We start from the raw sequence: 16517 nt of genomic DNA, 5'->3' as shown, positions 1-16517 counted from the left end.
TTGGGCCCTGCCCAGGGGGTCATAGATTTTCCCTAAATGCATATAGTAAAAAACTTAAAAATCTTCTTTTAGAGAACCCAAAGAGCTAGAGCTAAGATATTGGCATTGAAACACTTTCTAGTGAGTGTCTACCAAGTTTGTTCAAAAAAAAGCCCGGGGCGTCAAAATTGGCCCCGCCCCAGGGGGTATTGATTTTCCCTATATGCATATTAGTAAAAACTTAAAAAAATCTTCTTTTAAAAGAACCCAAGAGCTAGAGCTAAGATATTTAGCATGAAACATCTTCTAATGAGTGTCTACCAAGTTTGTTCAAATTAAAAGCCCTGGGGGTCAAAATTGGCCCCGCCCTGGGGGTCATTGATTTTCCCTATATGCATATAGTAAAAACTTTAAAAAATCTTCTTTTAAAGAACTCAAGAGCTAGAGCTAAGATATTTAGTATGAAACATGTTTCTAATGGGTGTCCTACCAAGTATGTTCAAATAAAAGCCCTGGGGTCAAAACTGGCCCGCCCCGGGGGTCATTGATTTTCCTTATAATTTATGTGTATAGCAAAAACTTAAAAATTTTCTTTGAAAAAAACCCAAATAGCTAGAGTTTAGATATTAAGCATGAAACATCTTTAAGTAAATATCTACAAAGTTTGTTCAAATAAAAGCCCCAGGGGTGTCATTGTTTTTAACTATATGTGTATTAAGTACAAACTTAAAAAATCTTCTTTTAAAAAACCCAATGAGCTAGAACTTAGCTGTTTAGCATGAAACACCTTCTTATGGTTGTCTACAATGTCTGTTCAAATAAACAAATTAAAGCCCTTGGGTAAAAATTGGCCCGGGGGAGGGGGGGGGGGGCTATATGGCCCTCTTGTTAGAAATTGCGTCATTGTTTCTATTTTTAAAAATTGCGTCATTGTTGCTATTTTTAGAAATTTCGTCATGTTGCTATTTTTAGACATTGCGTAATGTTTCTATTCATATATATATATAAAATAAATAAACAAAACTAATGTGACAAGACAGACCAACTAAATTTATAAAAAGAAAACGTTAAGATATGTTCAAACCTTTCTATGTTTGCGTTTAGAAAAAGTAAAAAGTCGACCGTTGCCCCCGCCCGGCGGTGGCTCTTGTTAATCAACCCCGTGGTCGTTCGATTTGCGGCTATGCTTAATTATTTATGTTTCATACATTATGTTGCGTGCATTGGCCGACAATTTCTTAATTTATAAAAAAGGCTTTATAAAATGTAGACGATATAATGTTGAGATATTCATAAAAAGATGTACGGTATTTGTAAAATACATGTATTACGAATAGTATGGACTGGTAATTCACGGATATATTTTTCCCACGTTAATGCCTCAACAGGGGGCGGAGTGTTATCGATAATTGACAGATTACACGAATAGCAGATAAAAATGGTAAAGGTACCGTTTTAAAACATTTAAAAACACATTTTTGGACTAACTGCTTCCAAAATTAAATCACGAATATGTCCTGAAAAGGATGATAAATCTACTAAGCAAAAAATCTCATTTTAGGTATTTTCAGTGATAATTGACTCCGTTGTCACCTTAAAGAATTTTATAAACCTGTTGCTTGTTTTTAAAAAGAAACATACTTTTAAGATTCATTCCTTAAGGTGAGCAATATAGGGCCATCATGGCCCTCTTGCATTTTTATGCCCCCGCACAACAGAGTTGTAAAGGGGGGGGGTATACTGGAATCAGCTTGTTCGTCTGTTGATCACTATATTGAGACGACATGTCGCTCGCAACATTTGGGTCGCTACCTTGAAGGTCAAGGTCACAGCATGACCTTGCAGCAAAATTGTTTCCGGTTCATATATAAAAATAAAATTCGTTATTTGAAGTCAGATTTAAAAACTATTTCACAGAAATGATCATTATATTGAGACATTTGGGTCGCTACCTTGAAGGTCAAGGTCACAGCATGACCTTGCAGGAAAATCATATCCGGGCCATAACTTTGTTATTTGAAGTCGGACTTTACAACTATTTCACAGAAATGATCACCATATTGAGACAATGTGTCGCGCGCAACATTTGGGTTGTTTTTACACTTTGAATTTTGTCTGTGACATAACTCTGATACTACAAGAGGTATACCTTCCTGTGTCCAAAACCTATTCGGGGAGCATCACCCGGTTCAACCGGCTCTTGTAAGTCGAGTTTCGCTGTCTCCTGTGACGCCCGTCCCTAGATTTGCCACTTAAATGCCACCCTTTTCAATGGTGGAGTATTTAGACAATTTTCCACCAATAATGCCACCAAAATGCCACCCAAATCATGAAAATGGTGAAAAATTTGAGCAGGACTGATGGTATATAATTTTCCAGTTAATTCCACCTTTTTTACACTTAATGCCACCAATGAGTGGAAAGTTGGTGGAGTATTTAGACAAACTTTCACCATTATGCCACCTTAGGGTGGCGAACTCATTTTTCCACTACATGCCACTTGTTTCCACTAATTGCCACCATCATGGTGGAAAGATGGTGGAGTATTTAGACAAATTTCCACCATTATGCCACCATTGAGTGGCAAACTCATTTTCCACCAAATGCCACTTATTTCCACCTTTTGCCACCATTACGGTGGAAAGTTGGTGGAGTATTTAGACACTTTTCCACCATTTTTCCACCACAAAGTGGCAAATTCAGTTTCCGCTTAATGCCACCTATTTTCACCCTTTCAGAAATTTTCCACCTTGTGGGTGGCAATAGCTGGAAACTGCTTAAAAGTCACCCTGTACCCTAAAAGAGAAACAAACAAATTTAAAAAATAATCCTTTTTAATGTCTCCATATGAAATAATTGTCTCAAAAATAGCAACACATTAGTCCATTTATTATCTTCAGTTTATCTTATTATTCCTGGACAGTTTGAGGAGGTGCAGAATCACCCTATGGATTTCAGTCCTTTGGGTTGTCAGCCACTTTTCCAGCGCACAATCTAAAACAAAAAAATATTATGAATAATTGTTACAATAATTGAAAACATAAGCTTACATTAATTTTTTATATGACTATTGGATATTTCTATATTCAAGTTGAGTGCATAGATATGATTAAAACCTTAACAAAACAGCATTGCAGACGAGGAAGAATCAAACTTTTCTTATGTATTAATACTCCAAGGCAGAAAATATACGCAGAATCAAAAATGATATTTTCATTCAGTTCATTAGTTACCTTTCAAGAACAAGTTTTGCCTTGTCTGCACAAGCAGGTCTGGCGTCAGACTCTCTGTTCCATTTTCTCATACCAAACAATGAGCCGCCTTTAATCTCTTCTATATTGAATAGCATTCTGAAGAGCCTTGTACCTTTCTCATGTGAGGCATAGTGCCTCAGTTCTACCATCAGTTGGTCCTAAAATATAATTATCAATATCCAATAAGTAAAGACAGAAAAAGAAACATGGTATATGTATTTAACTCCAAAATTTTAAAATAAGAAAGAAATTAAGAAATACAACACGTCAACATCAGTGCAGGTAATAAGTAATTTAATAATCTTCCAGTTTCAGTTCTTAACGAACCTTCATCAGGATAAATATTTGACAAAAATTTCAAACTTAGGTGTACAAAAACTTTAAAATCTGTAAAACTAAATGTAAATGCAAATTAAAGTGTCATAAAGAGTTTGAATAAAAGTAGGTTTGTAAATAGTGCATAATAGCTATATTTATTAAGAAATGAAAAGTGTCTTATTGGGTACTGTGACACTTCTTTCCTATCAATTCTAAAATAACTTTGAATTAACAAGATACCTTTGTAAAGCCACTGAAGAACAAGTGCATTGCTCCAGGCTGCTCCTCATTGCTATGTGTCTGCAAAAGAATAATTCTTATTTAATGCTGTTTCTGTTATGAACTGTCATTCTCCTAACAGCTTGTTACTCTAGACTGTCTAGTTATGGTTATATATCTACTGCACCATGAAAGCTGAATTACAACAATGAAGGAATGAAGCTTACTATTAAAACAGTTACTGTTGATCTGCTTCACATGTGACACACAAGGACATATGTTTATAGCATGAAAGTTGTAGTAATAGGTACCTGGTTATCTATAGTTTGATTGATGTAATATTGTACATATTAATGATATTGTACTTACTGATTAAGTTCTATAATTATTTTCTCAAACTTAAAATTTCTAACATACTGTTTTTATGAAATGATGAAGCTCTTCCTACATTCTTTACATTCCTACATTCTTTATATGTAAATTCAGCTTTCTTTTTTTAGTCAAGTTACAAACATAACAAATTTAAAACATAATTTTATACAATTCCACTTCATATTTTTACTGTTAAAAAACTTAATAGTTTCTGCAAAAATAATAATAAATGTTATATGTAAAAGTTGCTTACCTGAAACTTTGACTTGGAATGATTCTGCTGTTTATCTTCTTGTCTAGTGCTATAATCTACACATTCACACTTCAATTAAAACTTCTCATTTCTATTTGCCACACTAATAAGACTTTTAATGTATTCTTTGAGAAATCAAAAATATGCACTCTTACATTTTAAACAAAATAATATCTCCAGAATTGCTACAATACCAATCATTTCCTTTGTGTTTGCAAGCTTTAACCGACCTCAATTCCTTTGAATTCAAACTTTACAACGATACAACTGGAAAGTTCCATTATTATTTTAAACTGTGAGGGATTATTCAAAAACCATAGCACCCATCATTTTATTTTTTACATTCATTTGAATGTATAAACTATGTCTAATACCTAAATAGATTGAGTAGAAATAAGTTTTTGAAAGATAATTTAGCATGCTATTTTAAAACAGATTCTACATATAACATGTATAATGCTGCCTCTCCCAAAATAATCAAATGGAACAGTCTGGTCAGCTTGAGTAAACTATTAACCCCCATGCAGAGATTACTAGATAAGAGAGCAGTAGTTTTATCAGATCTGTGTTGTATGCCTCGCTGTTAAATCTTACAGGATGCAGTATTTACTAGCTAGTATTTACTTATCCTGATTATAAGAAATTATCAGGAATTATTAGCTATATTTACTTTTCACACAATTACTTTTACAACAGATTTAAAGCCTCTGAACGGCAAACTATATTGTGTATGTATAATAAGCTAGCACATTGCTTCATTATCTTGAAGGCTGATCTATTTTTATGTATATTTATTAAATAGCATTTAAATATTATTGTTAACAAATTTGATTCATGTTTTTTTTCTTCTTTAAAATACATTACTCTCCTGCAAAGTTATGGAGTTATTGCCCTGTGTAAGTTTTATTCTGCAAAGCATAGTACAAAAATGTTTGATACAATAATTTTAAACTCCACATATAACTAAATCTCATTGATGAGAAGTACAAGACCTAGGAACCATAACTCTTTATTGCATGATTTGGGGTTTATTGCCATTTTGTACTTCTCCATGCTTAATTTTTGTTCTGATCATTAAGCTTAAAAAGTATTGGAGATATTAATTTGAAACTTCACAGATATAGATCTTTGTGAGTAATGTGCTGTGTTTAAGAACCATAACTCTTTTGCATACTTTTGGAGTTATTGCCCTTTGCATTTTTTACTTTAATTATTGTAAGCATTACATGAAAAGTGTAAGTACTCACCAGATATCAGTTTAAAATAATATTAAAGAGACCAATCTTAATTAGAAGAAAAGACCAAAGTCAAACTTTATTCAAGATTGACATTAAATATCGTAGCAGATTTTAACAACAAACTTTATGCAGAAAAATGCATTTTCTGGTCATTGAAGAACATTTCAACTATTTAATGTACAGATTGCAACTAAAAAAGCTAAGTACACTTTTACAGCCGTAATTTTATTTTAAATAGGCATTTTTGACTTTAAGTCAAACTTTACATCCCTAAAGAACAGTACTGAAAAAAAAAGAAGAAAAAATGGAAAATAAAGCAACCCCATACTTTTCTAATTTTTCTTGCTCTTAATTGATTATGTGTGTTTTACGCCTGGAAAAGTGATTTTAGGTCCAATTTCAGTGTCTTTTCCTGCTATTTTACAGCTGGAATTATCATACCATTATGGGCAGTGACTTTGTATCTGAATTGTGTTCATGGCATTCTAGTATTGCATATAAAAGATTTTTAAGAAATACGAGTTTCTGATAAATTTTCAAACTGTTTAACTTTAATTTATTCTATTTTTGATAAAAAGTTCACTTGATGCTTTGATAAAACCTAGAAACAGATTTATTTCAGTTTGGAGCTTTAACTTAAATAAATCTTTTAAACCCTGCAATGCACAATCATTTCTCAGTTTTCCCTTTCCCTTTTCGACTAAAAGTTATTCACAAAGTTTTTCTCCACTAATTTGCCACCCAGAAAATAGTTAGAGTTTCACTTTTCCACTAAAAGCCACTCTTTTTCCACCTTCAAAATAAACTAAGTTTCATTTTTTACCAATTTCCACCTTTTTGCCACCATGAAAAAAGTCTATGTTCAAATTTCCACCCAATGCCACCTAAATGCCACCAAAGGATAGTGGCGTTTGGTGGTAATTTTGCCACTACAGTGGAAAAAGAGTGGAATTTTGTCATTTTCCAGTTAATTTCACCCTTTTTACACTTAATGCCACCCTTTTCAGTGGAAATAGCTGGCAAGTAGTGGCAAATCTAGGGACGGGCAGCTCTTGTTCCTTGTCCACCCAATAACTTAAGATTCCTTTCATCCACAGTCTTTATATTTGGCAAGGAAGTTAGTCAGGATGAGAAGATGGCCCCTATTGATTATGAGATCACTGGGTCAATAATGATGTAATGCTAATGTGTTCAACTGTGAACTTAGGTATTCATATAATAAAAAATCCATGCTCTATGATTTCTGTAAAATTTTGTAACTTATAATATGCGAAATTCTTAAATACGTTTGAACAAATATTGTTTTCTTAAGAACTTCAAGATGAATACAATCTTTATATTTATGGTAGTAGGTACTCATTTGTTCTAAAGATGTCACTATCTTATTGATCGTTTCACTATTTTTGATAGTCGATCGGCCAGTAACATTTAAGGCGATTAAATTCTCGTTGACCACATGTAGTATCGCTTTTGGTGTTTTCTCTAAATTTATCAAGTTTCTACGAACAGAGCTTAATTCGTCATCGGTTGACATATTAGCGACCCAACCGATAATTTTTCCTAAAAAACATTATAAAAAACGTTTCTGCCTAATGAATTTATTGTTCTGAAATTTTGCTCTTAATGTTTGATATGTATGCGTCAAACGAGATACTTCTTGTTCTAATCCTTTTAAAGGTGACTACAAAATTAGGATTATTCTTTATTTCCTTCATATCTTTGTACGGTTGTCGTATGAGTTGTTCTATTTCTTTTGAATCTTCCGATACTTTTCTTATAAAAATTTCATAAGGCTCTGAATCTTATGTTTAAGGCGCCAAAATTCATGCTTAAGACTTACACATTTGTTTTGAAAAATGAAATTTTCTCTTAACAAATAAGACATACAACACTTTGAAAGATAACACATGAGTAATAAAGAGTGAACCACGAACCGTTTCATTGCGACATACCTGAAATACAATAGTCGGAAGTTTTACTTCCCACATCACATTTAGTTCTACTATCAATCATGCGTAATCATAACTTATGACATTAACGCAATCACAAAACAATAATCATCACAATTTGACCATTGCAGAGTTCTATTTAATGGTGTATCTTGTCATTATCTTAATGTACCTGATTACTTTAACTATCTTACTGCTTACCTTAACATGTAAATAACTTACACTACTACAAATAACTAGATATATACAATGCATAATACCAGTTACCTATCTACAAGATTATGCGTCGTAACACATAAATGATAAATCTAAATTCAACATATTGAAACTTATGGAAAGTCTACTCACCTGCTTAATTATACCCCCGCACAACGAAGTAGTAAGGGGGTATACTGGAATCAGCTTGGCCGTCTGGACGTCTCCCCGTCCGGCCGTGTGCGGTTATTCCTTGTCCGCCCAATAATTTAAGATTCCTTTGATCAAATCTGTAGCCAAGGGTCGCCGGCAGGGCCTTCGCTGTTTGGTCGTTTGGGGATATGGACTCGCTGGCTTAGTGAGCGCCTTTGATTTTTAGGTCATTAGGTCAAATGTCAAGGTCACAGGGGCTTTTACTAAAAAAACTTGTCCACCCAATAACTTAAGATTTCTTTGACCCTTGATCTTCATATTTGACAGGGAGGTTAGTCATGACTAGTAGAATGATCCCTATTGATTTTGAAGTCAAAGGTCAAGGTCACAGGGGCCAGGGGACTAAAGAAGCTTGTCCGCCCAATAATTTAAGATCCCTTTGATCCATAGTCTTCAAATTTGGCATGCAGGTTATTCCTGACTAGTTGATGACCCTATTGATTTTGAGGTCACTGTCAAAGGTCAAGGTCACAGGGGCATTGACTAAAAAAGGCTTGTCCGCCCAATAATTTAAGATTCCTTTGATCCATTGTCTTCAAATTTTGCATGCAGGTTAGTCCTGACTAGTTGATGACCCCTATTGATTTTGAGGTCACTGGGTCAAAGGTCAAGGTCACAGTGGCCTTGACTAAAAAAGCTTGTACACCCAATGACTTAAGATGCCTTTGACCCATAGTCTTCATATTTGGCATTGAGGTTGGTCATGACTAGTAGAATGACCCCTATTGATTTTGAGGTCATTGGTTCAAAGGTCAAGGTCACAGGGGCCTTGACTAAAAAAGCTTGTCCACCCAATAATTTAAGATTCCTTTGATCCATAGTCTTCAAATTTGGCATGCAGGTTAGTCATGACTAGTTGATGGCCCCTGTTGATTTTGGGGTCAAAGGTCAAGGTCACAGGGGCCTTGACTAAAAAAGCTTGTGCACCCAATAACTAATTATGCCCCCACTTCAAAGAAGATGGGGTATATTGCTTTGCAGTTGTCTGTCCGTCGGTCCGTAGACCAAATGGTTTCCTAGTGATTACTAAAGAACCCTAAGCTTAGGAACTTCAAACTTAGTATGGTGATTGGTCATGACCAGTAGATGACCCCTATTGATTTTGGGGTCAAAGGTCAAGGTCACATTGACCTTGTAAGTAAAAATGGTTTCAGATAAATAATTAAAGAATGCTTAGGTCTAGGAACTTCAAACTTTGTATGATGATTGGCAATGACCAGTAAATGACCCTTATTAGTCCCCTACTGGTTTACCGAAGGGGACTTTAGGTTTACCCTCCGTCAGTCTGTCTGTCCATCAGTCCGTCAGTCCGTCCGTCCGTCGGCAAAACTGGATCCCGCGATAACTTGAAAAGTACTGAAAATATTTTAACGAAACTTCATATATGGATAGATGGCTGTATGGAAATTATGCACGTCTTTTTCTTTTCTTCCTTTGTTGAGAATTCTGGTTGCTATGGCAACTAGGCTGAAAATGTGGCAAATTTTACACATAATCTTGATCCAGTGATAACGCAAAAAGTACTGGAAATATTTTAATGAAACTTGAAATATGGGTAGATGGCATTCTGGAGATTATGCACGTCTTTTTCCTTTCTTCCTAAGTTGAAAATTTTGGTTGCTATGGCAACAAATTGACTGAAAATATGGCAAATTTTACAAATAAACTTGATCCAGTGTAAACGCAAAAAGTGATAGAAATATTTTTATGAAACTTGTAATATCGGAAGATAGCAGTCTGTAGATTATGCATGTCTTTTTCTTTTCTTCCTATGTTGAAAATTCTGGTTGCTATGGCAACATATAGGCTGAAAATGTGGCAAATTTTACACATAATCTTGATCCAGTGATAACGCAAAAAGTACTGGAAATATTTTTATGAAACTTGAAATATGGGTAGATGGCAGTCTGGAGATTATGCACGTCTTTTTCCTTTCTTCCTACGTTGAAAATTCTGGTTGCTATGGCAACAAATAGTCTGAAAATATGACAAATTTTACAAATAAACTGGATCCAGTGTTAACGCAAAAAGTAATAGAAATTTTTTTATAAAACTTGTAATATCGGTAGATGTTAGTCTGGAGATTATGCACGTCTTTTTCTTTTCTTCTTATGTTGAAAATTCTGGTTGCAGTATGGCAACACATAGACTGAAAATATGGCAAATTTTTACACATAAACTGAATCCAGTGATAACTCAAAAAGTACTGGAAATATTTTTATGAAACTTGACATATGGGTAGATGGCAGTCTGGATATTATGCATGTCTTATCTTTTCTTCCTATTTTGATAAGTCAAAAAGAGCTGAAAATTTTTATGAAATTGCATCTTTAATTCAAGAGTTATCTCCTCTTTAAGAATTTTGCTTTTAAAAATGTTATATTTTGGTAACAGGGATGTTTCAAATATTAACTTTAGAGTGTCCTTCAGTCTGTTTGTCTGTCTGTTCATAAAAACTGTTTCCTCTGATCACTTTTAAAGAACTTTTCCAACAATGTTACTTAAAATAGAGAAAAATTGAAACATTAGTGAATGGCCAATGGCCCTTCAGAATGTTGATGGGGTTCTAACCGGTAGGGGTTTTATGGATTGCTTGCAATACTATGATAATTGCTTGTTGATTTTTGGGTATAAGGTCAAGGTCACATTCACCTTGTAGGTAAAAACGGTTTCCGATCAATAACTAAAGAACACTTAGGCCTGGGAACTTCAAACTTTATATGATGATTGGTCATGACCAGTAGATGACCCCTATTGATTTTGTGGTCAAGGGGTCAGTGTCAAATTGACCTTGTACTTTAAGATGGTTTCTGACCAATAACTCAACAAGTCAAGTTGCCTTGGTTGATATTTTGATATTAACCTAAAAATGCTTTTTGTATACACATTTGAAGGTCTTATGTAATGTATGAGGCCTATATGATTCATAAAATTTATGCATATTTTATTTGGTAAGATTTGTAATAACCTACATTGCTGCACACAACCTATGGGGTCACAATAATTATAACCTTGTGACTAGTCATGACCAGTAGATAACCCGTATTAATTTTTGGCCGGGTTGCACTGGTGCAAACCCGGGTTATAGTATGGTGAATGTTGGGCGGGCGGGGGGCGGGGCAAAACTTTCATAACAGTTTTCTCAGCAAACTACTTATCATAGCCTTTTAATATTTGGTATACAGCGCATCAACACATGGTCCCATACTGTGGGATTTGATTTCAGGTCTGTCGCTCATTTACCTCCTGTTTGCTGACCTAGTTAAATTTTCAACATTAATGGTCAATAGCAGGAAATTTTCGTAACAGTTTTCTCAGCAACTACTTATCACAGCCTTTTGATATTTTGTATACAGCATCAACACATGGTCCCATACTAATAATATCTGTCATATGTTGCGGTTCGGACCGGAATATCCGTCCCGAGGGGACCCGCCCATTGGGCGGTAACGAGGCTTGCCGAGTTACCGCCCATGGGCGGGTTCCCGAGGGACGGATATTCCGATCCGAACCGCAAACATATGAAAGATATTTTTTCTTGCATATTCTGCCATATTATTTCATATTTAAAGTGGTTTACCTTAATATGATAAATGTTCATGGAAATTAAAGTCATTTCATCCATCACTATTTTCTTACAATAGCGTATGAACTTACAACTTAAATAACAACGGCGAAATGACGTCATCCTAAGCACATATTTCCCTTCTAAAACGACGTCATTTTAACGCGGTTCATTCATAAAGTGCGCTAAAATGACGTTGTTGTTTGGCACGCGACTCATGAAATTTCCGGCATGGGTAAAACTCACGGAAATGCCAGTCTGCTGTGCAAGAATGTGGGATTCGATTTAAGGTCTGTCGCTCATCCACTTCCTGTTTGCTGACCTAGTTGAATTTTCAACATTAATGGTCAATAGCAGGAAATTTTCATAACAGTTTTCTCAGCAACTACTTATCACAGCCTTTTGATATTTGGTATACAGCATCAACACATGGTCCCATACTGTGGGATTTGATTTCAGGTCTGTCGCTCATTTACTTCCTGTTTGCTGACCTAGTTAAATTTTCAACATTAATGGTCAATAGCAGGAAATTTTCGTAACAGTTTTCTCAGCAACTACTTATCACAGCCTTTTGATATTTGGTATACAGCATCAACACATGGTCCCATACTGTGGGATTCGATTTCAGGTCTGTCGCTTATCTATTTCCTGTTTGCCGACCTAGTTAAATTTTCTACATTAATGCTCAATGGTAGGAAATTTTCGTAACAGTTTTCTCAGGAACTACTTATCACAGCCTCTTGATATTTGGCATACAGCATTAACATATGGATTGACCAGAAAATTTTCGTAACAGTTTTCTCAGCAACTACTTATCACAGCCTTTTGATATTTGGTATACAGCATCAACACATGGTCCCATACTGTGGGATTCGATTTAAGGTCTGTCGCTCATCCACTTCCTGTTTGCTGACCTAGTTAAATTTGGCACCTTGACTGTGTGATAGGTCAAGGTCACAGGGATTTTTACTATGATAAGTTTTGTCTGCTCAAATGCTTAAGAATGCCTGTCTGTAGCGTCTTGATTTTGACATTTTCACATTTGAAGCATTTAGAATACATAAGCATGTAGAATACATAACTTAGCAATGCAGGGAGGTTGTCCTTGAGCTCTAAATGGCCACTGTTGATTCTGACAATGTGGTATGCGGGGGTATTTAGTTCATAAAGCACCAAAGAAATGATTCATTATCCTATATGTACTTAAATTAGCGCTCAAACCATTATCGGTATTCAGAGAATTAACTAATGACATGACTTACAGAGAACCACAAAATGTTAAGATACATCAAAACTTTGCGGCAATTGACTCAAACAGACTCTTAAGCTGTGTTCCGACAAGGTCACCATTGCTGAAAAAACTTTTTATATGTTTGTTCATATAACGTCAATGTAAAGTAGAGAGACACCATAATTATGCTGTCAATTTGCAACTATTCTGCTCGTTTGAACCAAGTACATGTATGCAACCACTTCACATCCTGCCCATATTAACTTACATGTCTTATTTCGTTTCAGGTGTGATAAAATCCACCAACAACAATCAAGAAAAATGGAAAAAGCAGGTATTGCACCTGTGGTCTGTCAGCAATGACGTGACATCTACACTGATCAAAGTGTTCAACATGATACCGCCGGAAATAAAATCAAACACGGTCATTTTGATCACCACGACAGTAAAGACATTTAATTTGATTTACTTGAACAAATAAATTTGGACAGACAATATTAGGAGACTGTTAAATAAGAAAATTTAGATGTGCTTTAGTCAATTTTTTAAGTAAGAACTTCAAAAAGAAAAAGAAAGATATAGAAACACTGATAAAGAAGAAAGATTGTGCGAAATCTGCCAAGAAAACTATTGTATTGAAACGGAATATCACTTCGTACTTAATTGCAATTCATAAAGCTGTCTTATGAAGCTGTATATTCCAAGAAAATATTGGATTCCACCGTCAATTAACAACTTTAACATACTCATGAATACTACTCAGTAACACAATTTTTTCATGGTTTTATTTTTAGCTCACCTGTCACAAAGTGACAGGGTGAGCTTTTGTGATCGCTTTTCGTCCGGCGTCCGTCCGTCCGACGTCCGTCCGTAAACTTTTGCTTTAAATGACATCTCCTCATAAACCACTGAGCCAATTTCATCCAAACTTCACAGGAATGTTCCTTTGGTGGTCACCTTTAAAAATTGTTCAAAGAATTTAATTCCATGCAGAAATCTGGTTGCCATGGCAACCGAAAGAAAAATCTTTAAATATCTTCTTTTAAACAACCCTAAGAGCTAGAGCTTAGATATTTGGCATGAAACATCTTCTAATGAGTGTCTACCAAGTTTGTTCAAATAAAAGCCCTGGGGTCAAAATTGGCCCCGCCCCGGGGGGTCATTGATTTTCCCTATATGCATATAGTAAAAACTTAAAAAATCTTCTTTTAAAGAACTGTAAGAGCTAGAGCTAAGATATTTGGCATGGAACATCTTCTAGTGAGTGTCTACCAAGTTTGTTCAAATAAAAGCCCTGGGGTCAAAATTGGCCCCGCCCCGGGGGGTCATTGATTTTCCCTATATGCATATAGTAAAAACTTACAAAATCTTCTTTTCAAGAACTGTAAGAGCTAGAGCTTAGATATTTGGCATGAAACATCTTCTAGTGAATGTCTACCAAGATTGTTCAAATAAAAGCCCTTGGGTCAAAATTGGCCCCGCCCCAGGGGGTCATTGATTTTCCCTATATGCATATAGTAAAAACTTAAAAAATCTTCTTTTAAAGAACCCAAAAAGCTAGAGCTAAGCTATTTGGCATGAAACATCTTCTAGTGAATGTCTACCAAGTTTGTTCAAATAAAAGCCCTGGGGTCAAAATAGGCCCCGCCCTGGGGGGTAACTGATTTTCCCTATATGCATATAGTAAAAACTTAAAAAATCTTCTTTTAAAGAACCAGAAGAGCTAGAGCTTAGATATTTGGCATAAAACATCTTCTAGTGAATGTCTACCAAGTTTGTTCAAATAAAAGCCCTGGGGTCAAAATTGGCCCCGCCCCAGGGGGTCATTGATTTTTCCTATATGCATATAGTAAAAACTTTAAAAATCTTCTTTTAAAGAACTGTAAGAGCTAGAGCTTAGATATTTGGCATGAAACATCTTCTAGTGAATGTCTACCAAGTTTGTTCAAATAAAAGCCCTGGGGTCCAAATTGGCCCCGCCCCAGGGGGTCATTGATTTTCCCTATATGCATAAAGTAAAAACTTAAAAAACCTTCTTTTAAAGAACCCAAAGAGCTAGAGCTAAGATATTTGGCATGAAACATCTTCTAGTGAATGTCTACCAAGTTTGTTCAAATAAAAGCCCTGGGTCAAAATTGGCCCCGCCCTGGGGGGTCATTGATTTTTTCCTATATGCATATAGTAAAAACTTAAAAAATCTTCTTTTAAAGAACTGTAAGAGCTAGAGCTTAGATATTTGGCATGAAACATCTTCTAGTGAATGTCTACCAAGTTTGTTCAAATAAAAGCCCTGGGGTCAAAATTGGCCCCGCCCCAGGGGGTCATTGATTTTCCCTATATGCATTGTTCGGGAACTTGGGTTCTACTTCAAATATAAATCTAAACGAGTATGCGCCTTTAACTTTTATTTCCTTGATAAACGTCAATAAGCGTTGATAAGCGTTGATAAGCGATTCTCTGAAAATATTCATTTACAATTTGTACTTCGCAATAAATAATAAACATAAAAACATTCACATCATAAATAAATTATATATGAATTACACAATAAATCTAATTAGAACATTTGTACCTTTAAATTTGAATCTTACTGTAAATTATCTTTTAAAACAAGTGCGTTATTTTGTTAAATTAAACATACCGATTTTGACTTGTCTCAATACATCAAGTTCCAGATTTAAAACTGACGAGATTCTCAATAACAAAACAAAACAAAAATGATGACGTCGACATCTTACGTCGCGTAAAGTAGCGTAACATATTGACGCCATTAACAACGTTCACAAATCTGAAGTACTTAGAAATCAATACGTTTCTAACAGTCCTCGCCATGAAATTACTATTAAATTTCATCATAAATCGCAATAACTAGTACATTTACAATAAAGAGACAAATTAGACCTTTTAAACTTAAATATATGTATATTCGAATGTTTAATGTTTAAGCTTAGCTTTTAAACTTTAAAGTGTCAATAAGCAACATGGCTAAGGTGAACTTTCAAGTAGACACAATTTAGTAATAGATTTCACTGATTCAGTGTCTTTGTATTTCACAACACAACTTCTAACATGTCCATCTCGGCTTTCTCGTATCTGAATAATGCGTCCTAAGGGCCATTGTCCCCTTGTAGTATTCTCGTCAGAAACTAACACAATGTCACCAACACGCAAATCTGTAGTTTTCCTCTGCCATTTTGAACGACTTTGCAGGGACGGTATGTATTCACGGACCCATCTTCTCCAAAAAATATATTAGCCAGATATTGTATTTGTTTCCACCAACGCTTTACATAATTGTCTTCATTCTTAAACACTCCCTTTGGAATACTGCTGTTAGATTTCATTAATAGTAAACATGTTGGAGTTAAGGCTAACAAGTCATTTGGGTCGTCACTAACAGGGTTATTGGTCTATCGTTGAGAACCCTTTCGGCTTCTGTCATCAAAGTAAGAAGCTGCTCATCTGTAAGAAGTTGTTGCTTTGATTAATGATTTCAAAATAGTTCTCGTAAACGAATCAGTCTCTCCCACGCTCCTCCTCGGTGACTTGCTTGAGGTGGGTTAAAGTTCCACTTAATTTTTTTTTTTTCAGTCATAAATTTTCCTATTTTCGAATTGTTCCATTCTTGAATCGAGTGTCTTAATTGACGATCACCGCCTCACAAGATTTGTTCCATTATCACTGTACACCTTCTTCGGATATCCTTTTTTCTAGCCGTAAAAACGCTGAAA

The 16517-nt window shown here is 35.1% G+C and overlaps 1 protein-coding gene across 1 annotated transcript in view; it reads left to right on the top strand.

Annotated features, from left to right (window-relative positions):
- The window catches only part of LOC132728411 (AAC-rich mRNA clone AAC4 protein-like), a 53627-nt gene extending 37525 nt beyond the window's left edge, over positions 1 to 16102 (top strand). Inside the window, exon 3 of the mRNA XM_060714057.1 lies at positions 13074 to 16102. Within this exon, the coding sequence (XP_060570040.1) occupies positions 13074 to 13267 (194 nt within the window). The 3' untranslated portion in view covers positions 13268 to 16102. The remainder of the gene's footprint in view (positions 1 to 13073) is intronic.
- The last annotated feature ends 415 nt before the right edge of the window (positions 16103 to 16517 follow it).

This window comes from Ruditapes philippinarum, unplaced genomic scaffold (assembly GCF_026571515.1).
Source record: "Ruditapes philippinarum isolate M1 unplaced genomic scaffold, ASM2657151v2 ctg1501_1_1_1_1, whole genome shotgun sequence".
NCBI lineage: Eukaryota > Metazoa > Mollusca > Bivalvia > Venerida > Veneridae > Ruditapes > Ruditapes philippinarum.
Note: the sequence above shows the minus strand (reverse complement) of the source record. Positions and strands in the feature narration are given on the sequence as shown.